Here is a 27454-nt window from a genome sequence, read left to right on the forward strand (position 1 = left end):
ACCGGTATTTGTAGTTCCGGTGTATTATACTAGGTTGTCTGTGCCTGCAGTCCTGCTTGTCCATTGGTATTGGTATTTGTAGTTCCGGTAATTTGTACTTGATTGTCTGCGTCTGCAGCCCTGATTGTCTATTGGTACTGGTATTTGTTGTTCTGGTATATTGCACTTGGTTTTCTGTGTCCTGCTGGGAAGAATGCATGTTAACACGTGCGATACTAATTTGTTATTTCTAAAAAATTCATGGCTGGTGTTCGTTACTCTTCTATAAATACCACAGCCACCTACTCTGTTAGTTTAATTGGCGAGGATTGGAAACAGGATGTCAAGGCGGACCTATACGCCCGTCGGGAACGTTCAACATCCAGGTTTTATGGGCAAGACGGCAGGAGGTTGTAATTTGAAAATCGGTTTCCTCCCGTTTTGGTGAATTCCAGCATGTTGATCTCTTTGAGGGTCTCTAATTTTAGCACCACGTGGTTGGAATGTGTCGATTGGTGCAGTAAGACCGTAATTGGAATCCTGCATATTTCATGGGAATTTCCCTTCACTGTAACAATGACGTAATTGTCTGTTGGGCGAGTTAAGAGGTATTGACTCCTAACTGATTCAGTTAACGTGTATGGTCATCTTACCGTGGTTTTGTACCGAGGTTTTGTCTCTCTTGTAGGATTTATTACCGTTAATACAAGTCATCATCATATCACTGTTACACGAGTATAGATGTGCTGTTAGCCAACTTACTCTCGCGTGTATTTCACGGGCGATTGGAATTCGCGACAATAAATCATCACGAAAAAGTTTCAATAACAAGTAAAATAAAACTTTTTATAAGTTAACCGCGAAAATAGATGGCAGTGAAAATCATAAATTATGGAAACCCGAAATTAAGATGATGCGAAACTAAGTTGGTGCCTGGTATTTTCCTGTGGTATAGCGCCAAACGTATTGTCTGGTGTGGAGTCAACCATGATCGCTTTACTGTTGACTCAAACGTCACTCGCAAGATTGACATTGCATGTGTCGTCCATGAAACAGAACGCATATCCTACAGAAATATCTATTAAAACACGTACCTGTATCAAGCCACCGGTTGTATTTTTATTCGTCTTGTGGGCTGTTGTTGTGATTTCTTCTTCTTGTCCATTAATTTTTTTAAATAATGTTTAAGATAATTGATATTCCTTTGTAATTGTCTGTGGATAAAAATGTTTCGTTCAACAAAATAATAAAAACCCTTCATAAATGGCACATTTTTTATTAACAGATATAAAGTCAACATATACAATGGAATCTATAGCATTTATACTAACTAAAGTGAGAGGAAGCCAAACTCGCCATAACTCCAGAATCTTGAGTTGTAAATTATGGTTGTGGATCTCAGATATTCAAATTCACCATTAGATTAATTTCCATACATTGTAAATACATTGGAAATCGTTTACCGACCACAAAATTTTCCATGGTTGTTGGAGTACCTAATATCCATTGGTTTATAATTAGACCCAATATGGTTATGTTATAGTCCATATTAAAGTTAATTAATATGTCAAAACAAAAATGAAGTTATAAAAAGTGTCATCACTTTTGATTGGCTAAAAGCGTTTCCCGTTTTCCGGATCCTTGGTACATGAATTAAATCTTTGTGTCCTCAGACATGAATACATCTATGATTTGACTGGTATGGTTTTGATAGAAAGTGCATGTTAAATATTGGATCTATGCATTGGTTATCACTATACTGACAAAATAGGAAGGCATATATGGAACTACGTAATGTAAGTCAGAACTATACCAAAACCTATAAATAATAACAGTAGTACCACTAGAGCCTACAGTAATACTACAGCAAACCCTCCATATAATGCCACCAAATCAGTCACGTGCCACCCCACTATCCCCCGACATGTTTCTGTGCTTTCTCAGAAAGTTTCACATACCTCTCCAGTGATATACTATTCTGAACTCTCAATGTTTCTTCGCTTTGTTTCACCCCGTCATACGGAGTGAAACGAAGGGAAGTAACTCTGATAGACCAGAATTCGATATACAGCCGAATTATCTGTGGAATTTTGGCATTATATTTAGGGTTTACTATTGTTGAGATAAAGGTCTTATAACAAAATAAAAAATATAAACAAGTGTTAGCTGGTATAAAACCTGTAACTAAACACTCTTATGTATAAACATATAAGGCCTTCTAAGTATTTACATCTACATACAAATAATTCAAGTACACAAACTGTAAGTTTTCGTCCCCGCTTTCAGCATGACATTTAGTCCACGATTTCAGATCAAACTTCTACCGCTTGTATATCCGTAAAATCTAAGTCTATCATTAACGGCTGTACAGTAGAGTTCTATCACAATGGTGGTCTAGTCATGGAAACACATGTATAAAGTAAAAGATAAATATATAATTTATATACACACCTAATAATTAGGACATATAATAAATGCAAACTAACGCAAATTACAAATACACTATTATACAAAACTTGTTGCCATGGTAGTGATATGCCGACTTTAACACAGAATCATACATGTACTGGCACATCTTATTATGCAAATTAAACATAACTAAGTGAGACTAAATTAACACAAATCAATTACATGTATGTAATAGTGCACGAAGCGGAATCTGTAATGTCCAGAAAATTGTTCAAACAGAATGATAAGCAATGTCAGTATTATGAAAATGTTTGATACTGTCCATTGAACCGCAAGCATGGACACTAATATTGAATGTGTTATTCATGGATTTACTTTACTTGATGTCATGGATACAGTAGTCGATAAACCTATTTGTGGACTTCTGGTTGAGAATGTGAGATTCTTATCATGTAAAGATTAACAGATGCATATTACATAAGCATCAGCAGATATGCGTTCAAACAAAAACTTAATTGCGCGATAATGTAGGTGAATTAACATTTATTGACTTTAAACGTAGCTTGTACACTGAAAAACCGTCTAACGTTTTCATTTTTGGACTCTGATTTATTTGCAATTTCGAAAAGATATCGCCGATTGGTTTAGAAGATTGAAATGTCGAGTATACATATCACTAACTAACTTTGAACTGCTATGATTTGGTTACTTAGTACACATGAAGTCAATATAGTTCCTAGCTGACAGCTCACTATTTATACACGGTAGGTATCTGCATCTGATTCTTTTGGCGAGTGGATTCCTTATTTTACTAACCCTTGTCATGTCGATGCTGTAACATCATTTCATGTCTGTGGATCTCGTGATATTCAAGCGCCGATTTAGTCTGGAGTATGTACAGTTCTTTGATGTATGATATGGTCCAACGACACTTTTGTTCAGTCACCTTCCTTTGGCTAGTTCTTGCTAACATTTTCACTCTAGATGATGTTGACCGTTGTTAGAGTTTGAACATAAGCACCATGTAAACTAGAAGCGTTACCGCATCACGTGACATCCATCACTTGACGATTAGCACTATGTTGTTCCTAACACGGAATCCAAGTGTTTGTGAGCACTGTGCGTAGTAGTGTCTAGCACGATATGCATGCGTATTAGCACTATAAATCACTTGTTCACGTATTTTTAGCACAATGTATTTGAATGACCACTCCAGTGTCTGTTGTCCGCCGAAATGTACAAATGTCTAATAGCACAAATCCGCCGATAGCAAAAACGTCTAAAATCATTTAAACTGTAATCGACACTAGAGCTGTAACTCTTAGTGACCGCGATTCGATCACGGCGACAGTCATATTTCAACAACTGTCTGCATGCAAAGTCAAGTTTCTTTACGCGTGGAATAATGCATAGTTACCAAAGGATCACTCTTTCCTTTTCATTTCTCGAGACACATTGCGTACTTAAGGGTTTTATCTTTGTCCGTATATCCGGCAATAATCTTAGGCAAGAAGCCACTCTCTTCATTCCTCCGAATGATTGTCCTCATGCTGTTCTCAGTCAGCTCAGCGTTAAACACCATGTTTCTATTTGTATCTCTGATGAAAACGGCGGAGAACATCGGTTTTCCGAAGTAATCGGACGCATCCAGATAGGCCAACTTCCTCCTGTATCTGGCGTTGCTTTGGACTATTTTTGTCAGGCGGTATAACGAGATGTCATCATAGGATTTGAAGTCCTTTTGCTCCTTGGCGTTAACGTCTTTCTCCAGAACGAATGAGACAAGACCGTCGAAGCCTTCGTACATGAGTGACTGTGAAGTCGGGTAGTACCCATTCTCCACAAATAGGTGAAGTAGTTTGTCATACGGCTGGGTAAAGTGTTCTAGGCCATACTTGATCTTCGTGTGGTTGTTGTAGGCATGATTTCGGAAGTTAGCCACGAACACCTTTTTATCACGATGGGAACGACTTCGATAGTTTTGAAAGAATGTGAGATTGTAGCCTCGTTTTTCCTGTACGACTTTACGGTGATACAGTTGTTTCTCCGTCAGCCCATGCTCGATCATAAACTCATTGTAGACAGAATGATTCTTTTTCTCGGCTATGACCGTGAACCATGTCTGGTTCTGGTACGATAAGCCGTTCAGCCAAATGATATCATAGCGGAGTTGTTTTGCGGCGTTAATAAATGACGTCAGATGGTGCTCATTGACCTTGAACCTGACTGTACGGTGTACGCCCTGGTACTTGGCGGAAACATCAACAATATCGTTTGTAAAGTAATCGTCTGTTGACCAGTTGGTTCCACTAGCATCCATCATACCTTTGATGATATGGCGAATAGGTATGAATGTTTGGCCATGCATGATGATCGCCCATGCACGTGCCTTTCCGCCAGTGTCTACGTCATGAGTACCATGAGTCGGGCGTAGTAACGGGCCTTTATGATAAAAGACGAGGTCATCCGTATAGTATTCGCCATTGATCCAGATAGCGCCATGGTTGTTCACGTGGAATCCTGCGCCAATCCACGAATCTTTGTGCTGGACAGGTGCGCCCTCAGGCTTGGCGATCAGCGATTCTATAGAGGTCCTGTTTAGGAGCTGGAAATCACCCGAGCCATCCATACACATAAACAAACGGAGCAAATCTGCTGAGTTAGACTCCCATCCGAGTGCAGAATCCACAAATATCGGTAGCACGTCGCCAAATCCCTGGAAAACTGGCTCCATGTCTCCGTGTTCTCGTTTATAAACACGTGGACGTCCGATCCGCGTGTGCATTAGTCCACACGGTTCGAGGATGCGGTCCTTAACATACAGGGAGTACTCTAAACCGGAAGCCTGTGTGATCACTCTACCCAGGATAATGTACCCCAGGTTTGACACAACGCTGTCAGTGCCAGGCGTGTAGTCAAGGCGACGTGACATCATATAACTGATGACGTCATCAGGTTCAATGGGTTGTGGCAGGTCCATTTCATCAGCGATATTTTTCACCTTATATCCTCGCTCTAGTAAAGCAATGTTTAACACGGGGTCATATATGTTTGATCGTTGTGAGTCCCAACCCGCATTATGACGTAATAAGTGATCGACAGTGATGTCATATATCCGCGGATCGACGTGATCGGCCCTCCATGGCTCATACGTACCAAGGATGCCGTGTTTTCCGAACACCTTAGCTCCCAAGTCCAGTTGACCTTCCTCTACCAGTTTTAGAGCTGCCAGTGCAGTGAAGGCTTTTGAAGCCCCTGCTATTGACATGACAGATTCAGGAAGGATGTCAGTCCTGGTGTGGTCGTGTCCATACCCCCGGAGGAAGGCCAGTCGTCCGTCTACGTAAACACCTACTTGGGCTCCCGAGTAACCGTTACCATGGTAAAACTCTTGAAACGACCTCTCGAAGGTGAACCTTTGTTCGTTTGACAAGGATGCTGGAAAGATAAAACAAATCTCATTAACTATTTGATTAGCATACGTAGTCGTCTTCAATATAATCCCGATCAAGGGATATGATGTTTATATAATTCTTAATCTAAAATTTACTACCCTTAATCTACTTTATAACTAGTCTTCTCTATAAGATGCAAGTTGAAAAGGGATGCGTTACGGTTAAGCCTGATGTATCAGAACCATTTCAGAAACCAGCTGCTTCGGCCACCAATAAGCCAATTGATATTATATTAAAGGGTTTTAGTATAATTGAATGATAGTTAATTTCAGGCAAACGATTTCTATTAAACAATTTAATATATAAAACCCTAGGTTAAGATGTACACCTTGGCTGCCCTATCACTGCTCCATCACAGAGATGCCACGCCGTGTAGATGGATACACAGATCCTAAATTAGGGTATTTATCTCTGTAACTATCGCAAAACACTCACTCCTATCCCCCGACAACAATTTGTCACGTATTGTGGAGATGATGGGGACCTTTGTGAGCGTCCATTGGTATTTGTGGAGTCTTTGTACGGGATATGGCCTGATGGCTTACTGACTGACAGACGCTATTTACAAATGACTTAGGTTACCAGCCATTCCTAATAGAAATTACCGTATTTATAAGATATTACTGACTTATAATAACAGACTTGAAAATACATAGATCTATGTGACATTCAGCTATTCACATCACATGTAGAACGGGTGATGGATGTTGGTGTTCTATGTAAGAAACGGCTCCAGTAAAGAAAGACCAGTTGTTTGTGATGTTATAAGAAATTAGAGGATGCTATCTGTTTACACTGTGTTTACCAGACATTAGGTCAAAAGTCCATTTTAAGATAGTATTTAGCAAAGTGATGGGACCGTTGTTTTACTATATTACCAACACACTCTATAACATAACCAACAAAGAACATGGAACCAGCCCATATCAAGTATTGAAATATCACCATTTTCAATGTAAACTTTAATAATGGCTTAGCCTGGAACACAAAGACGCCATCTTATCCAGAAAGATGAAATAAGCGTTATTAAAGGCATAAAATAATGTTGATTGGGAGAAATATCTTTAATAAAAGTTCAGATATCATATGCGGATCATGCATCTTTGTCTAAATGAATTACAACTCTTGCATCCCATTATTTAACATCCATATTCCAAACAAATCCTGGCCCATAGTTATCCATCCTTTGGAGTCTAGATTAAGCTTAATTAAAAAATCTGAAGCTTTAAGATACGAGCGAAAGGCCATGAAAGAGGCAGCCTCAAGGTCGGTATGATTGTGTCCAGCTTGAAGGATGTCTTCCGTAGCAGTTACACAGCCGGCTGGAGACATGTACGGAATGTGATCATTGATTACATGTTTTCCTTGTGACACAGTCGGGTGACTATGTAGGGTATTCCCACATATAGTATATCCGACTACAGGCCTCTGATGAGATAACAACTCATCACCTCTACACCCTAACGTAAATAGGTTCTGTCAGCAAATGTCGGGTAGTAAGAATATATAACGTACACATGTCAGGCGAGAAAAGATACACACGTAATTGAAACCCGATTTTACGAGCTTTAAAATCAGTTTTAGAAAATATCAACTGTCTGCGAATTTTAATTAAAGTGTTAACGTTGACATAATTCAAATTTTAAAGAATGCGAGGCAAAGCAAACCAAATCATGTTTGAATGAATGTATCAATATTTAGTTTTTAGCAAAGTACGTCATTCAATAGGTCTGTTGATAGTACTTTTTCAATATATTTTTCATGTCCAGCGACAAGGAGTAAAACTTCTGACTGATTGTGCAATTTATTTGTCTTTGTCTAGTTTGACAAGAGGATATATCAATGAAAATCCAGAATCCAGATGTAATACCCAGACATTTCTCAAATTAGAAACAACTGTTATTAGATGATGTATATAGATTCTACTGCAAATAGGATTCACATGACAGTGAAAATTGTTATTATATAGTGATTGTATTTCAATCCTGACCTTTCCATCCCGTGAAGAACCATACTCTATTTATGCAAACAGGTGTTTGTGAAATTCTTTACAAATTATAGGTTCCCGGAAAATAATGCAAATAAGAACACGGAAGGGCAATAACAGCCTTATGTAACAGATATATCTTCATATAACATTTCTCATTCAGTAGGTTACATATTAAATTGAACTTCAGAAAAGTGCTTTTACTGAATTTTAAAGAGTTTTGTGTCGAAGCTAAAGATTTATGTATTATCCTTTGACCAATGTCACTGAATGAAATGAGATTTGCAATATGTTGCAATGTCAGCACGATGTAATTAGTCCATTCACATAAACGTCTACTCTGGCGATACCTGTTTTGTATACTGGCTGCATAACCGGATTTACAAGTGCAGATAATTATGCACATATACAAAGATGGATAACATTTTAAGTGTCATATTTACCTGGCAATTGATAATATAATTGTTCCCCAATACTATACCTACTCACTGAGAGGAGAGAGATAGGGCAGCGAGTCTGCAAGCCTGCATACAGATGAGATATTGCGATGTTGACAAGGTTTAATAAAAAGTGATTTGTATGGGAGATTAATGGCGATTTGTCCTTTGATCTTCCCTATATTTATATTTCAAGTGTCATATAAGTATTCAAAGCCTGAATAAGCTTTTCTGCTCGCTGTGTGAGCTCAGTCTGTTTGATCCTGTGATGGTTGGTGGCACAATACAAACTGTGGGGCTCTTTAAGGGGTAATTCACTGTCTTACGACCTTTATTTTGTCTTAAACAACATTTATGATGTAGACATTGCAGAACCCTTATGATATACAGTATAAGAAAATAAATATGACTTACATTTTTAATACGATGGCCGTCAATATCGATATGATATAACATAAAACACACATGTATTACCAAATATAATTATGTTTTAACTTAAAAGTAGTTGATATGTAAAAACGCGATAATATACTTTGAAGACACTGATAATCAGTAAAATATGAATTGACATTTCCCCTCATATACCTCCGTCGCTCTCTAGCATAGACATTATTGCAAACGAAAAGTAATTCATTCAAATACGTTGTTCAATTTATTTGAGATTACGTGTGCGGTATATTGTATCCCAACGTAGTGCATTTTATGAATGAAAACCGCCCCTTACGCTCTCGTTGATAATTTGCAATCCAGGTAAACGAGAACCGATATGGAAAAATAAAATCATTCAATTCACTAAACCTAGCTAATCCATACAAATCGGTGACTGATTTGATTACATGCCGCGTTCGTATAGGTGAAGTCTGCATATACCTTTATAAAAGATGTAGCAATATGTAACAATGTGATTATTCATATCGATACCGATACAATTTTATACTCTATATCTCCATATCGTTATATATAAACATCTCCTTTTGCAAAGCATATCAAAGGAGACGAGAAACTGCAAAAGAATACACTTTTATATTAAATCGATGTAGTACCTCCTAGCAAACATTGGCTGAGTAGAGGCACAAAGTAGACTTGTTGATTGAGTTTGAAATCTCAAGAATATTTTCAATAAACAGAAGAAAAAACGTCATGTCGATATTGATTATATTTCTTGTAAGCTTCTTAGTGATATTATTTTTTGTTTGTATTTGATCTTACTTCTCTTTGATGTTTGAGCAGATTTCATTTATATATAATCAATATGTTTTCACCCCGGTGAAAAAAAAAAAAAAAAAATACGCTGCCTAGTGAAAATTGAAAAGGACTTGTATGCAATAACTTTTCCTAAGTACAAAATTGAGTGAGCCGGACAAAGGACGGTACCGAATTTCGCAAATCAGTCATGAACAATTCTATAACTGCTCTATTAAATATAATGTTCGTCTTTATGGAGTTTTAAACTAACGGATAAGCCATCCTTGGGATGAGAAATGGGAATTCCAGCTGTTATATGTACATTGTTGCCAAGCTTTAGACGTTTTATAACACCTTAACTCTTTACCAACGTGTGTGGACGATCGTGAAATACGATATCGCGTTTCAGTGGATAGTTTATCTTCATTTTATTGCTAAATAACTCTTCCTAATATAAATTCAAAACAACGTGGCTCTATGAAAAGATTGAACAATTCATGCCACGTCAAATGTCCTTTAGTCAAACTACGACGCTTTAATACACCACATTTCTTATCTAGATAAAGAATATGATATTGGATGTAATTAAATACAAGTTCTTTATCTTTTTATTTCACTACGATACAATCATTTTAAATCCCAAGGTTATATATTTGGGGTAATGTTGTTCGGTTTATGTTTGCAAACAGCAGGGCATGAGTCTGACCAATATGATAATGGACATACTTCATGGTCATCGCTTTGCCCATATTTGGTTGTTTAAGTTTGTACAAAGAGTTTTAGGTCAGAAGACAGCCGTACTGTTTGGATAATCCAAGGATGGATTGATAATTGGATAATCTTCTTTCAAACATAAAAGAAAGCTTAACCCAGTTTTAAAGCTCACAGCTTTGATGCTCAGTCTAGGTTTAGGGATATTTTGGGTGTGTAAACGCGTAAATGCTTGTCAAGTATTTCAAAACATTTGTCTTATTAGTAGTTGAAATTCATTGGTAATATTTTGAGTTTATGATATACTAGTAAATCATCTTAATAATTCGTATTACCAACATCTGATTTGAAGCTATAGTGTTAGGTTCATCTGTACGTTTGGCATTCATCCTGAATACGCTTCAAAGCAGAGAACACACTGAAAACTAGACACGACCTCCTTCTGGCATCCAATTAAGACCGAGTATGTCTCCAGGGCAGATATGGTTGATGGTGCATGGGGTGGATGGATATAGGAGCCGACATTATAATTTGAGGGAAAGCGATTTGTCCTTAAATGCAGCATTATGATAGACCAACATTTCTCGCGCCATTCACCACTTTTGTTAATTTTATGGACAATTATCGTGTTTTTAGTGGAGCGTTATTGTTACAGCCCAGTGAAGTCAAATAATGGATGATAATAACACCATATATTCACATTGACTACACATGCATGCAAAGCCGGACATGGTCTCAAAGTAAATATTCACTCTTTGAGTTCTATGCTAATGTTAACTTGGGGGCATATTTCTGCATTTGACGTAGATTTTTATCTGAACAATTTAGACGGATAAAGATGTCTTGCTTATGTAAAGGAGGTATTCTTAAAACGAAAATGCTTTCACAAAATCGTGCATTTAGGTGTAATTTCAACTGCATTAGACATTAAGGATGTACACCTCTGAGAAGTCAAAATTTTCTTGTATTAAACTTCAGAATAACAACATATGCTACCCCTACCCCTTAATTTTGAGCTACAAAATGCATCATTTGCAGCCATTTTTGCCAAATTTAACCCTTTAATGATGGCGCAGTAATGATTTAAGTAAAAACAATTTCAGGAAAAAATGGTAAAACTGTGGCTCTACTTGAAGCGAAAAAAGACACAATTTGAAACCTCAGAAGAATACATCCTTAAGACACTGCAGTGTCGCTGCATTCTTGTTCATACACCGTGGTGATGTATGCAAAACGGTATGAATGTGTTCAATGAGGCTTGTTTTGGACGAGTATTAAATGTTCTGAAAATTGGGCTCATTTTCGTATCTGAACTAAGGTTAGCCGACCTTCGTTTGTCTCCGCCAGCGGGAGGAGTCCTCACCTAGTTCATATGTTTAAATCAGAGACACTGTTTTAGACTTAACAATCAGCAGGAACACACAATCTGTTTGGATCGGCGCCTTTTGAACCGGTAGAGGACATGTACTTAGCCGTGTGTCTAAAGGGTGTCGGAGTGTTACACAAAGTTCTGAGATCGAATATAGCAACTAAGGTTTTGTTTCTCCATAATGGTCCTTATAGATGTCAAAATGATAGGCCCTTCATTATTCACATGTTTCTTAAACAAAAGTCACGTCACATGTAGCGTAAACGTGCACTGGGGCACAGGTGTAGTGAGGACTATACAGCGATCATATACACAATGTCATCATTTACATAATACACCTAGGATGGGAGGAAAGATAAAAATATTAAGATTAAAGTAATGAATTAGGGTGGAAAATTTGTTGTTTTTGGACCGCCGCTTATACAATACAAAACTAACATTTCTGCCCCAAAGTTAAATCACACATCGCTATTGGTATAGCATTAGTATACTGTATCTCGTACTGATTTGTATGTAATGTAAATAAAGATTTCTCAATACATCACTAATCACTGTGGCCACTCGTGAAACAAATCGTCATTAGATAACTGCCGTATTTTTGTATTGGTTTACACCGGATGACTTTGGGTTGGTATCCGATACTAAATCAGCTCATTGTCTGAAGTGCTTGTCTATTCTATTTCCTTTATCGCATCGACTAAATTGATCGCCGGGATTTAAGATATAGTAACATCGAAATGCATATATCGTTCAAGTAATCGTTTTAGAATTTCAAGTGCACCATAATACATTAGGGTAACGACTGCTTTAGATAAGAAATGTTCTGCCAATAGTGCTTGAATGGTTTATTTCATAATCTATTTTCACTCAGATTGTTTAATTGGTTGCATATCGTAATATAAATTTAAGTGAGGCATATACAAGATGTCCTATAAAAGGCAAAGGAAATTACGGACGTCATAACAATGACATGTTCTTCGAAGTAATCTTGTTGATCCACGTATTTCTTTCTCCTTTTTAATGCATATCTACAATTCTTGGTATTTTGTCAACAACTTTAGGTTTGCAAAAATAAAAAGAGAAAACAGCTGATACGCCAAATTGTAAAAGCGAGTAGGAATAATTTTGAAGTGTATAAAACAAAGGTATACAACTGTAATTTGTTATCATCTTATTATCATAATTTTATTGGTTTGTGGTCGTTATAGAATTAACTGTGTAATGTATAGGTGTGCAGACACCATACCCAGTTATATCAAATTAATCTTTGCGCGAGTCAATAAAACTTGGATGACAATAGTAGTCGACCTAGAAAGATATGTGTTGATAAACTACACAGTTGTAACTTGATTAATGCTAAATCACAAATGCCAATAAAATCTGAATGAAAAAATATATAGCCAAACACTAAGTAGACACTAGAATTGACAACATATGACGTCACCCTTGCGAGACGGGGGATTGACGAATGACACACCGTTATTTATAAGTGAACATCACAAAACCTGGTAATTATACGGAACACCATAACCTCTACTGACTTCTTCACGGTAGGCAAATCTGAACGGGAACCTAAGTGAAATAGCTAAGTCATTTGAGGGTGGATTCCAAAACGGCAGATAATGAAGTGCTTTTGTGTAGAGTTTGAACAGAATAGGTGGGAATTGCCAAGTCGTTTCCCCCTTGCAGAGCCAAGGTTAATTTGTCTTTCTAAAATGTAATATATCGGATGTTAGGACACCCACAGTGTGAGAGAGCACCAAGAAACCTTGTGATCCGGTTTTGGTTTTTCGTAACAACACTTTACTAATTTGTTGAAGTGGGCGGGTCTCGCCATCACTGACTAGAGGTGTAACTCCAAGCAATTCGGGACAGATTGATACGATATTTTACACAATTTGAGACAGATTGATACGATATTTTACACACTATTTCGGATAGGTACATAACAGGACCCAGTTGTATCCGCGTTCATTTACTTTTACCAGTTCGACCTATTTTTTTACAATTTATGTTTTGAAAAAATACAGTCAAGCAAATTTCTATTGATTTTAATGTTTTATGTTACATCCAATATTTTTTTGATTAACAGAAAAAATATGAATATGATATGTATAACCTTATAAAATGGTTGACTTCTAAATTACAATTTTAAATTGTGGAAAACAAGAAAGCAATCTAATGGAAATTCGATGTTCATTATCTACTCCGTAAACTCCGTGTAGTATTGAATAGTTTGACAAGAAAGAGCAAAATAATGGATTCTATAAATCAGCACGCTTTAAAAAGTGGGGTGGGAATAATAATTATAGCCAGATGTTAGATAAGAGTCATTTTTACATTTAATGAAAACATAGTCTCGTTACCCGTATGAAAGTACTCAATATATTAAAAGACAGTCATTTATTAAAAGGGTGTTTGACAGTGAGCAGAACATCAGACTACATTAATTAGAACGGTAGAAGCAGCATTCGATACAGATGAATTCATTTAACTTCATAATCTGGATTACCGATATTTATTGTAAGGGACGGACAAAGAATAAAGTACAATAGACAGACAGGTTCAATCTACAACTGAATGAGCAATTCCATACTCACATCTACCAGTGACAATATTCAACCTACTGGTTCAATCTACAACTGAATGAGCAATTCCATACTCACATCTACCAGTGACAATATTCAACCTACTGTTTTCCTCCTAGTTTATAACTGATGTACTGGTAGAAATAGATAAATCATGCTTAGGTTAGCACCTTTGATATCAAACTTTGCCCAGGGCCTACACAGACCACATGAAAGATAATTGTTTTCCTGAATGTTGAACGAATGTTTTCATTAAATGATTAATAGTATTGTGATTTGTCAGGAAGAAATTTCTGCGGTTTTCTCTCCTACACAGAAAGTTATCGATACATGGAGCTTTAGAAACCATTAAAGTATTTGTGCTTTGTCATGTAGCGGTATATTTTGTGTATTAATTATTTCTCCGACACTGTTAACGTCTCAATTTTACAGACGACATCAACGAAGGAATTTTGACAATCCCAAAGTCTCTGTGTCATCAAACCCCTGACATTTAATATATAAAACAGTGTTATCATTTCCAAATCAATATTTTTCTAGTACGGCACTGATAGCAGTAGAAAATGATACCTTTATCTTGTTCTTTTTATCATACTGTGTCAGGGTTGTAAATTAGCTTTAAGTTCCGAGCCATTGAAAAAGATAAATATTTTTTCATAACGATGTTCTTTAAGCTTAAATGTCTTAGACATCTAATAAACCGGTGCGTCATATGTTTGTTTTGGGCTTACTTGGACCGGAATAGGGATTTTCTGGTATTATGCTTCTGTTCACAAACGTATAAGGATTTTTCAGTTCACGTGCAAATTAGCTATTTACTTAGTTGATATATGAAGTTTTAAAGACAGGCGATTATACAATGGTGTTTTCTGGGATACATTATCTATTGTAAAACATATACAGTGTTTTGACTAAGATGATTTAAAACATAATCTTAACACCGCCATGTTAAATTTTAGAGAAGATTAATGTATATTATATACCTAAATATTACATGACGATAGTCTAGCTTTTGTTATCACGAAATCAAACACCTGGAAAACATGTGTTAGACCTTATTTGATATTTAAGTTTGATTCAAAATAGTAGTAGTTCACAATGTTTGATATTATTTTTTATAAAGTCACATTCAATCGGAAAATAATGCGATCAACCGTTTAGTAATTACATCACGGGTAATTTAATGTATTAAGCGTTAATTGATGCCGTTAATTGGCTTGACATGAATGAATTTACTGTGCGCACACCTGGACCATAATGTACTTGAAGGTATAATGATATCAAATGACGAAGTTACTATATAGTCAAAGCACGAAGTTTATACATGTATAGTCATAGGGCAAATCGATGTTTTAAAAGGTACGAACAGTACCCACATCTTCGGGGTCGTATAAGAATAATATATCTGGTATACGATACAAAATGCAATTTCATATTAGGGAAATTGTCATCGTAAGTATCAATCATTGTCTTTTAAAATCACACAGAGCTCTCATTATGCACCCACTTTGTATGTTTTATCTTGCTAGATTTTGACAAATATCATTGATTGATGAGGGTAATATGTATCCTGAGTACTGGTCGGGTTGCCGAATTAAACGCATCCCATGACATCAATTTTCTAGATAGCCCTTACGCATAAGATCCATACTTCTACATGAACCTGTACACGTGCAAATTGATGATAATCGTATAATTAAACCTCAATTAACTAAGACATAGAGGAAGTGAGGGTACAGTAATGATATGGGCGTGTCATCATCCATCTCCCACGCACAACTGTCTGGGATGTAAAAACGTGAACATTTCGTGGATACCGGCACGTTCCATTTAAATCGTCCGTAATTAGTCTATATTATTTATAAAACCTACAGCTTAGGGGAAGCAGGTTTTCCGCCACCTTTAGTGAGCCATATGAATTAATCAGTTCGTGAACCCCCACACTAAAACTGAGACAAAATCCGGCGCACTACATCGCCTTCATTCCATACATACATAGCCCTGCAAACCTAATACCATTAGACCTTTGCGATTTCTGTCGTTGCTTTATGTTTTTTCCCAGAAACATCTTTATATTCATATGGAAAATCTTTATAAGTAGTGTAAATATGATGTCATATTCTTTTCTAACGATCTATGGTTATCTCCCCCTAAAATGACGCAATGTGTTCTTCTATCAAATAGTGTATCGTTGTTCTGGTAGTAACTATTGGTAACAGTGATTGTGTAAACCCTTAGAAAATTGCTTTAGGTAAACCCAATTTAGGGTTTTGTCGTCATATTATATCTTAACAGAATCTTTATCTAACAAAATCTAAATATACATTTAAATCATAGTTCGTCTTACTGATGAGCTGAATGATTCAGTCTTGAAACTGTTTTACCCAAGATGAATGATATTTTGCACACATTTCGCTGTGAGAGAATACGCACTCGACTTACCAGACTTACACAAGATATTTATATAACCTTTAGCCTTCACATTTTTTCTAGTACCTCTTACGTCAATTTGTCTTATTTAATAAAGATCACGCATTTACGAAGTACACCTACATATTTTGTAACGGATGCTACATAAATTACAATGTTTATCTGTAATTTAATCACCAGAGGGCTTCAACTCCCCCCTAATTGGTATTTCACATTTTCATGCTGAACACTTTTCTTCAGATATAGGAGGTTTATAAGCCGAATACATAATTGGAATACCAGATGATGAAAGGGATTCGTGATGTTATTGCGGCGGATAAACGGTTTCGGTATTAACCACTGAACAAACTATTAGATCCAAATGTCAATACATTTCATGCTATACTTATGAAAGATCTAATGACATTCTGAACTCATTTTACTTTTTTATCATGCATTATCCATACCTGTTATTACTACATATTCCAAATATTTGAATAAACGGAATTTTACATTTTAGGTTTTCTACCGGGTCACATATTTACTAACCCTCGCAGATGTTCGAAGCAATCTAAACATGCAAGAATGTAGTGAATTCAAATGAGATATACCATAGTCAAATCAACTACAGTCAATCGGCCGCCATTTTGTTTTTCAATTTCGCATTAGTTCCGTTATCTAGATTACATGATCTATTTGCCGCTTTGATGTGAGTGCGGTTTGAAGTTCCTGTAGGCTTCATGTTGCCAATTTGTGATCTTTGTCGAATTTTATGTTCAAATAATTCTTCCCAAAAGATGTTCATTTCTCGTTGAGGCTATTCATATAAAATGATTTATAGGCTTTTTTATAATTATATTTTGATGTACGTTGTATATTGTACAGAATTTTATTTGCTGAATAGAATGATGATAGTGATATGGGGAAACTCGGTAAAATTCTAGTAATTTAATTTCGAGCTGTTAACTTAATTTATACATATATTGATATTTATGATTAAGTTTTCCCTAGCTATAAGAGATAAATATCGAATATGAAGGATTTGTTTTATTAAACTATATGAAGTTCCTCTGAGATATTTTGGAACACTAATTATAAATTCCAATATCTAGACTAACAAGGCTTCCTAAATAAAGAACGCGAATAACAAATACTTCACAAGACACAGACACTCTTAAGTGCTGATTTACATATCTAATACTTTTTGCTCGGGGCTATGCTAATTTTTATGCGTCAAGTTTTAAAGGTATAGGTTAAAATATTAACCGATTTTTTTGTAAAATGCAGGGGGTATGCATATCTTCATTCTTCATCTGTTTCGAAAAAAAGTTCCATTAGGTATGACCTGGATTTTATTTTTGTGTCCTTTTTAAACCAGACACGTGTCCCCTGAAGTGAGTCATATGTGTTAACTGTAGTGGGCATTAAAACATAAGATGTGCATATTAAAGTGTATATTCTAATGTACAGATGGTTGGTCTAGCATTTGGAGCAACTTACCTGAAATATATTAATGGTTGTACGTATCTGATAATTAAGTTTTGACATTGATATCATTATTTTACGTCTTTATGGTACAACTTCGGTCTGCGCCAAAACAATTTATGGCTTTTGCCAGCAGTTTAACATCAAATGAATACGTCAGATAGATTTAACATGGCATCCATATAGCAAAGCACTTGAAAGTTATTAGAATACAGTCATGCTGAGATATGCTATACATTGGCAGTCACCATGCGGATCGTCTATGTGACTTCTTTTGATGGTTGGAGTAATAATAGATTTAAGATAATGTGTAACTAAGGCACCAGTTATTCGTAAATAAAAAAGTTCAAGATACTATTTGCTATTGAAATACTAAAACACACCTACAACGAAGTATTTGTATTATTGCGAAATAGAATTTGTTGGTAGACAGGACACCTTACAAGAATAAATGCATTTTTGTCCTATTTCTGCTGACACGACAAGTTGATTATGGCCCTAGGAAAAGAAGAGATCGAGGGGAATGTGTCAACATTAGTTTGACTCAGGGGACAACCTTAACCCCTGTGTGGATTTGGTGGAGGTTAGGAACTTGAAAACAAACCTGAGATGTTCGTAACGACACACAAAATGACGATGAGTCTAGCATAGGGCATGCGCATGATCATTTAATATTATTGGATATATAAAAAACAAAAACAAAACCAAAAAAAAACCACCAATACTTAAACATTAGATGTAGACTAAAAAGGTATTGCTGTATTTTAAAAGTATGATTTCCCACAACCTGATTCTCTAAACATTAAAGAACGCTTTGCATTATTTAAAATGGTGTTTCTGGTAAACCTGGCTATAGCAATCACCTGTAGTAGTAAATCTTGCAGCAAGTTTGCATAGTCATCATCACCAGACATTTCTAGTGCTGTGAATATTGCATTTGGCTGTTATTGACTTAATTGATTATAAGGTTTTCATACTTTTTCATGGTAAGAGTATATATAATGTATGCTTGAATGTCTAGCGAGCTAAATTACCTAACATTTCGGTAAGTCATTTGCAATTAATCAATGAGACGTTTGATGTAAAGTTTAGTTTACATTGAATATCTGACATAAGCATCATTTCATTGTTAGGGAAGGTTTTATATATAAAGTACATTGAAGCATATTAAAGCTGATGGAAAATACTATGCTGTTCACTTTGACCTATTTTCCACCAATCTTTTTGATCCTCACTACTTAGTTAAGTGTGATGCACTTTCCTGCTCCGCGTTCATACCTGTGTCTGAGTCGGGGAGAGGTAGGCGAGTCATCACAAATATTTCTCGTTTAATGTTAAATTTATTCCCTGGTAATCTGTGTGTTGTTAAACTATCCGTAGTTTATTAGCAAGCCCTGCTGTGATAACATGTATACCATACATACTTGTGTTTATGTGTGTTTTAAAGGTGAAGCGAAGCGACAGTCTCTGTACCGTAAAGAAGGGGAGGTGAAGATCAGATCAAATGTGTGTCATACTGTGATGATATTAGCTAAAGGCACTTTTTAAAATATTCCAATTTGAAATGAAATAAGAGTTAAACCAGGCGGTCTCCTTGTTGGGAATTATTTCACGGTATACAACACAGAAGGCACCAGTCGGCTCCCTACACTGTTGAATGGGTTCAATATTGACAAAACAGGGACGTACTTGAAAGATAGAAACTAATTTGATAGAATTGTATGTCACATTACCCTCCAACAAATAGGGTGTCTAGTAAAACATGACGGATATCCTGCAGGAGTGTTTTAAAATTGTAAGCATTGTTTGACAACAATGTGGACGTGATGTGCTAGCGGTAGTGGAATGTATGTTTATTAACTAGAATAAACATGATTATAGTAGTTCTCATAGCTTTACATTTGTCATATTGTGTTTCGGATTCACAAAAAAGATTTCACGTCTACAAATATCTCCTTTTCAAATGACCTATGAAACTGTAATGTATTTTTTTGATTGATTGAAATATCTGTTATTTGCACATGCCAATGGGATATGAAACTTATAAACTTATAGAATAATATTTTAGGTTAACATTTGAAAAGAATAGATTTGCACTCAAGTGCACAAAAATGAGATAGGTAAGCAGGTACGTTCGACTTGGAACACGACCTGTATAGAGATCTCAGGTTTAACCCTAATGCTCCGTGTTCTGTCCGCGAAAGCAGTATTTATTTAACACTACAGCAATGTATAACGACTATCGACACAATTTGTACCTTTATAAAGACATGTCAAGTGAATGATTAATGTTAGAATATCATTTTATGCATGCGATCTATATCTTAAGTAGAGTACGGCTTTAATTCAAATAACATGCATTGTTCTGTGTTGTGCTATCAGTCCTTGAAGTGACGTAACTATCAAATTTCTTTTTATCGCTTAACGACCAAATTCCAGTGATTATATCAAAATGTCCTTATGTCATTAGGCTCACTGTATACGGACTTCCATTGTTGGCGATGAAAATGAGGTATGAGAAAGATATACTCAATCATTCGGAGCTTATAACTTGTCAGTTATCGAGGAAGGAATTTCGTTATGTAGAAATAACAATAGAAGTTGTTGTAAGAATGTTTTGCAAGAAGTTAACTACCGTAAGAATGTGTGTGACGTGTTATCTATCAATCATTATAAAAACTAAATAATAAATGTTCTTGTGTCGACGAGGAAGCTACAGTAAATGTGACAGAATATAGAATATATTGTCTTGATACGAAAACATTTTTAGTTAGGAAAAATGATATCATTTAAAAGTAAATTGGTTTTTATGTCAAGCTCGTATTAATGATGCGAAAGCCTCCTTGATCGTTGAGTGCAATAAAGTTGGGCTTTTTCGCGTTAAATGTTAATTATTTTGCTAAAAGCTATGATGTATGTTAATGATTTATGCATGAATGAACTTTGTATATTTGTTTTTATATCATTCGTCTCGATCGCATATTTCAATTCGATGTCAGACAGTTGAATTTTTAAATTTTAAGTTATAATTCATTCATTGCCTGAGAGTGATATACCATTTCGTTGCATAAAGACTAACGACGAGCTAGTTTCTGGAACTATATTTTTATTCATTATAAACTTATTGTACTGGCTTATATTTTAAGTTTAGAATGGCATCCAGTCCCAAAGTTCTTAGTAAGATTTAGATTTTCTTAGTAGAATTAGTATTCTAGATAATGGCTTCTAGTTTGAGGCTTAGAATCAGACATCTCGCAGAGACAAAATTTATCTAGGCAAATCTTAATGATTTTGATATTCTGGAGACAGTTGGCGAGTCTAGTATGTGTTCTGTGAAGGGTCAACGGTCTAGATATATCCGGAATTCGTTCGTGCCATTGAGTCTAGGTCTGGAGACGAAATGAAATATGATATCCTTATTGTCATAAATGTCTATCTGGCTCATTAAATGTGTCACACGAGACACTTTCGAAATGTCGAAGATTCTATAAAATTGAGTTATTAGGATAGGGGATATCGGCGACGGATCAAAGGATATCTTATAGCTTACAAATGGAGGATGATAAGGGTCACACCGGGCGGTCTTGGCACAATACACTAAGATGGTTATATACAGATTGAATACAAACATTTCAATTTCTTTTATATTTCATTCGACAACATTTGAAAAATATAAAAATATTTTGAAATATTAAGATTTGTTGAAATACAAGATATCTTGAAATATTGGAATGATTTTATTTCATTGAAATGTTTTATGTTCGAGGTTACGTTCAAGTGGTGCTATTGTTTCAATGTTTGTCAGAGTAGTTGGGTAATTGAAATTATAAATATCCATGTAAACAGACATGACGTACGTGTATTGTATGTTTACATTACATACTCGTTGAAAACAACGTATCATTTTGATGTAAAAAGCCAGTGCATCTGAAAAAGCGGTTTATCTTTTGAAGCATATTCCTTTGAAGTTATACGCGTAGCATCTGCACTATTCGTTTGAGTTGAATCTTGCCTATCTGATTTCAGGACTGTAAGTTTCACAACGACCACCAGGAAATGGAAAGATGTTTGAACGAGGAAAAAAAAATTAACACATGTTATAAAAAAGGATTCCCTTTTTGTGATTGTAATATAACTTTCTTATCTGATGGACTTAGTGCATTGGATTCGTGATAATATCAGTTGTCAGATATGTCATATGTATCGTTTTTATTTCGCCTTGAAAATGTTACGAATTTAACCGCCCGTGACATGATATTATAGAGTAAAGAAATATAAAGAACTACTCTGTACATCGTAGAAAGAGAGTAACAGCTTGGTGATGATGTGTGTGAGATGACGGTTCACAATGGCGTCTTTGTGTGTAAAATATTCAGCCTTACCGATACTTTACCACTTGAGGGTTGCCGACACAGTCTAAGTACCCGTAATTGGTGGATGGGTAAATTATTTAGGTGTGTATATATACATACTACCTATCAATCTACCCAGCGACCTAGTTCCGTACGTAATACGTATCATGTAAAGTATTTCTATCTTATCCCATCTACCGAAATATATGCTGAACGTTCTTGGATCCCCTCACATTATCTATAGCATTCCACTTCACAATCTGAAATTCTAAATGGTTGTTTTACAGAATTTGCCCATTTTGTGTTGAACTTCAGTCGGAGATATTAATTCGATCGTCATGGTAACACATCCTCACTCAAAAGATACGATACATTTGTGGGTTTTATCCAAATGATTACATATATGTTGAAGTTAAAGGGATAGCAGCGATGTCACTTATGTAGAGCGAAAATAACAACCTAGTTTCAAAATTTTATGTTTCATTTCGTAAAAACTTGAATCTTCAAAATCTATTGATGCATTTTACCAAAATTTTCATTTACTTTCAGTCGCCTATGTCATCCAGACCTTTAATCTATGGGGTCCGACATCCACAATATAAGTCTAGGATAATGTAATTATCTAATTAACCTTGCGAAACAATGTCATCAGATTTCATATTAATTACTGCTAGTGTCCGTCATATTTCTCAATTTAGAATGATGTTCTAAGCGATCTGTCAACTAATGTCCTTATAATAAATTCTGCCTGTCTGGTTAACGTGAAAAATTATTCTCCATCTCCGTAAGTTTGTTTAAAATTGTTCTTTAATTAGTTTTATTTATTCATTGTCTGGTATGACTCATTCTCCAATTGAATTAATATATATAGTTTAAGAAGTGAGTCATAGATTGCAAAAAGTATAATTTTTACGTAACGATTACCTTTGAATTTGGGCTTACAAAACACTATTTTACATACAACTGCTATAAAACAAACCCGATGCAGTTGTCTTAAAGCGATGAAGAAAACAGAAAGATAAGCTTGTGTATATTTCGTGACAGACCAGCTTTATGACGAGTAAGTCGTCAGCTTTATGGAGGCCAAAACCGAAAACACCCTAGGCTGGACAGTAAGTGGGCGGTCACCGAAATATAATTCGCTGTTATGAGATTTTAGTGCTATATTTAGATAATAGTAAAATATCTATGGTTGAAATAAAACAATTTGTTTTATCCATGAAATTTTGTTACTAGATGAAAGTGTTATTTATAATTATTTACAGACGATTGTCAATATTTTATTGCTTGTGTTGACTGGTGAAAGGAAGTGAACCTCCTGCTACAGAAGTGAAATGCGATGCAGCTCTACTTCGTGTACCAGGAACCATATACTGGCTTCAGCTAATATCGTTCTTGATATCCTCCCCACTACTGATTTCTTCTAACACAAATGAAATGTTCTACAACGACTTCGATGAACCATACAGTATTAATGAGTGCTGGATGTCATTACTATCGTTACTATACAGATTTATCTCGCTATGTCTTGAGACTGTCGATTGACATAAACATGGGCATGTATATTGACAATTCCCACAAAACTGTCTTATCTTTAAAGTAAAAAGGGTGAAACTCCATCGCTATTGGTGATTGATTTGGCGTCAGAATGCATGTATGCCACGTGTTTTCAATCGTGTTTCAAAACCAGTGTTATGTAACTTTAACATAAAGTGTAATTGATGGATTCATCTAATGTCGTGATATCTTCGTCTTATTGAGTCTTACTGAAAATTGGTAAGCTCTTAAGTTAGTGTTCTTTTATTCAAACCATATTTCTATGTCTGCTCTTTATTGCTTGCAGGCTTTACAAAGACGTTCACATACTTAGCAACGGGAAACAAAAACGAACGGATAGATGTAATTGACAAGTAAGTAAACATGCAGACTCTCTGGCTTGTGTGTTGTATATATTATCATTTGTTAAAACAGGTCTTGTTTGAAATGCAAGAACACAAAAAGTTACTCTTTCACCAAATTGAATATTCATGTAATATTAGTTACTCTTTCACCAAATTGAATATTCATGTAATATTATTTCCAATATAGACAAACATACGTATACCTGCTCCAATGCTAGGTAAAAATACAATGTGCAGATTTGGACCAGTCACTTTATGTTATAGCGCTAGTTCTTCCCAGGAACAGAGGAACAGGCCACATCCATTCAGGCATGTAAGGGTTAAAGGTATAAGCGTACAAAGAAAACACATCATGACTTAATATCATTCCACATCATGGACGCCTGTCGGAATTTTGTTATTCTGAAGCTTAAAAACCTCTTCAATGTAAGTTGATTTATTAATGAAAACATTGTAAGGGCATACCTGCTTTGAGTGGGGACTTCAAAGTGTTAAAACACATATACCTAAAGTACACAACACGAGGTCACAAAGGCAGTTCCCATTCCTTGTCTTTTCAGCAATCTCTACCAGGTCTTAAAATACTGCACTTGAATGTAATACAAAACCCGAGGCATTGTTATCATAAGATCTTCGGTCAATTAAGTAGACAACTTCAGAATACCAAGACGTTCAGGCCAAGATTTTTTTTTGTTGAAGTGGGTTTGTATTGGTATTTATAACTGTGTTAAAGCAAGGCAGCTGTCGAGAAATTGACTCCGTGTTGTAAAATTAACTCGTGAAGATTTTTTATCACTAGTAATCGAAAAGACGAGAACAAAAGAAAGAGTTTACTATTGGAGAATTGATATGACAATTGAGTCCATTAAAAGGATAAGGCATATATGTGCAGAACATGTGATGTCGCACAACATTTATTAACTATCGTGTAATTAAACAACAGATTATTCAACCCCTAATGATCAGTATTATTATTGCCGATTGGGCATAATGACGTAATACAGGATGACGTCATACCATTTCAAAATGTCATGTACACATTGTATTGTGAAAGTATATTTAGTTATCAATAGTTTATAACAATACACGTTTGTGAGTTGATTCCATACTATATTTACAACTATGGATAATATTGAGATGGAAAATAATGCAGTGAGTTTGAGACCAAGTATGGATTGATAACTATCCATTGACAAATGAAATAATCTTTGAACATTGATTAAATCCGGCTCTTGTCAATTCAATTATGTTTGAGTATTTTATATTTTACCATTCCTTTCATGTTTCCTCTGCTCCTTTAGGAACTTTCTTTGAATTGTCTTCATTTCGTTCCATAAAAAGACGATATTCATCTTTCCTCATTACAGTTATATAATAATCTGAAAACAGGTATTTGCTTGTAATTACAAACTTGTATTTGCTTGCAAATATAAGCTCTAACCTTTGCTGCACGTAGCTCAATGTGTATTTCCTGAGTACACATTTTAAAGTATAACTCTTTCACTTTTGACCTCCTGCGCCGGGGTGCTACTACCGTGATTTGTTTAATTCACAATGTAGACTACTACCCCATAAGTAAACTATTCTAGTGATATTTACTCTGACCCAGGTTAAATATTCGTTCAATCGTTACAATATTTGCCATTTGTAAACACCTTCTATTGTTTGGCGGGTATCATGTAGACTATAACTATAATCCAGACTTTATTCTAGCACACCTTTTTCGTGGTCTGTGTTTACCTTGTAAAGTAGACTTAAATTGAATCCAAAGATAAAGGAATTGTTCGCTACTGATGTAAGAGTAGATATTCTTACAAGCGGAATATAATCACGTTAACTTCAAGGGTATTCATTTACAAAACAACTGTTAATTAATGTTAATGTCCGATAGAGATGTGTTCGGGGTTACCTTGAAAATGATACTATTTACGCCTTTTTCCTCACAGAACTGAAAGGCACTAGAGTAAGATCAGTTTTCCAAAAGAATAAAGCATGAACACCTCTGCAACCTCGATGTTATTGTTACATGGAAATGTGTATTACCATTTAATCAAGCTCACACTGTGATTCAGCAATTTTAATATACCAAATTAAGACCGTTGTTGTGTCATACAGATATTGAATTATTATTGTTGAAGTTAACTGTTCACATATGAATACAAATAACGGAACTCCATGATATCAACCTTCGGAAATAGACCCACGCGGACTCTACCGTCAATTTATGCAATTTTGGGACATGCAACCTTTATAAAAACTCTTTATTTTATGACAAATTGTCTCCATTGTATTTAGCCTTGTAAGGAATCTGTCATTTATACGTACAATGTAAGGATACGATGCATACATCTATTGCCTGTATGGAAATCATCCCTCATTGTAAAACCATTGTAATAGTTTTATGGCCGAGTATTGCATACGTTTAACTAAGATTACACGGAAAACCAGCATATAGATATATTCTATATCTTAACTTAACAATTCAATATAATTAATTTGATATTAAGACGTCCGGCAAATACTTTTTTTATATTTTACAAATAGCTTGCTGCAGTCTAGAAATAGAGTATGGCTGAAAACTGTATCACTTCTGTGTCATTGATACAAAATTTGAAGAAGTAAAATGCACAACTACTATAAGAATGAATTGTGACATTCATTGTGTGAGAAGTATCATTTTGTTAGATTTAAGGACACACCTGTGCCCATTGATGAAATTGATTTTGTCACCTGTACGGCTACTCACCTGCACAAGATAATCCCAGGAAAGTCACCATGTAAATCCACATTTTGAATAAATTTGTTCACTTAGTACCAAAACAATACGTTTATAGTTTAATTTCTCACATTGGATCAGATTAAATCAGGTAAAATCCAAGGTACAGTGGAAGAGAGACGCTCAGGTGTTACATTATGTGTTAGGTTAATCACAGCAGAGCTCTCTTATGATAGCAAACCTTTCGTCTGCTCTACAACAGACCGCACGTTCTACCGGCGTGTCATGTGATCAGGTGAACGGCGATACAAAATGGCGGTTGTTTAGAATTTTAGTGCCCGGGTCGGATATCCTAGTATACGTAGATGTTATTAGACGGGTACATTGTGATAAATGTATGAACTGAAAGCGTTAAAATGGTGAACGGTGACGGGAAGGTAGTTAGACTGTATAGTGTTTTAGTATAATGGA

The 27454-nt window shown here is 35.5% G+C and overlaps 2 protein-coding genes across 5 annotated transcripts in view; one reads left to right on the forward strand and one right to left on the reverse strand.

The window, feature by feature from the left end:
* Positions 1–27454, forward strand: part of LOC138315584 (ribosomal biogenesis factor-like) — a 52229-nt gene that overhangs the window by 6164 nt on the left and 18611 nt on the right. For 2 of the 4 annotated variants that reach the window (XM_069256710.1, XM_069256708.1), the window contains exon 2: positions 24210–24276. The exons of the other annotated variants lie outside the window; for them this stretch is intronic. The gene's annotated coding sequence lies outside the window, so the exon portion shown is untranslated. The remainder of the gene's footprint in view (positions 1–24209; positions 24277–27454) is intronic. 4 annotated transcript variants of the gene reach the window in all.
* Positions 1240–27417, reverse strand: LOC138315580 (uncharacterized). The gene is made up of 2 exons (XM_069256700.1): positions 27014–27417; positions 1240–5826 (listed from the first exon to the last, which is right to left on the reverse strand). The coding sequence occupies exons 1-2, from the start codon at positions 27054–27056 to the stop codon at positions 3827–3829; spliced, it is 2043 nt and encodes a 680-aa protein (XP_069112801.1). The 5' UTR covers positions 27057–27417; the 3' UTR covers positions 1240–3826.

The sequence above is a fragment of the Argopecten irradians genome, chromosome 2 (genome assembly GCF_041381155.1).
Source record: "Argopecten irradians isolate NY chromosome 2, Ai_NY, whole genome shotgun sequence".
NCBI lineage: Eukaryota > Metazoa > Mollusca > Bivalvia > Pectinida > Pectinidae > Argopecten > Argopecten irradians.

Excerpts from the sequence above, each read along its gene's own strand:
- LOC138315580 (XM_069256700.1), bottom strand. The coding sequence starts at position 27,056 with ATGTGGATTTACATGGTGACTTTCCTGGGATTATCTTGTGCAG. Across the intron at positions 5,827-27,013 it reads CCTGGGATTATCTTGTGCAG|CATCCTTGTCAAACGAACAA; the intron begins GTGAGTAGCCGT and ends TTATCTTTCCAG.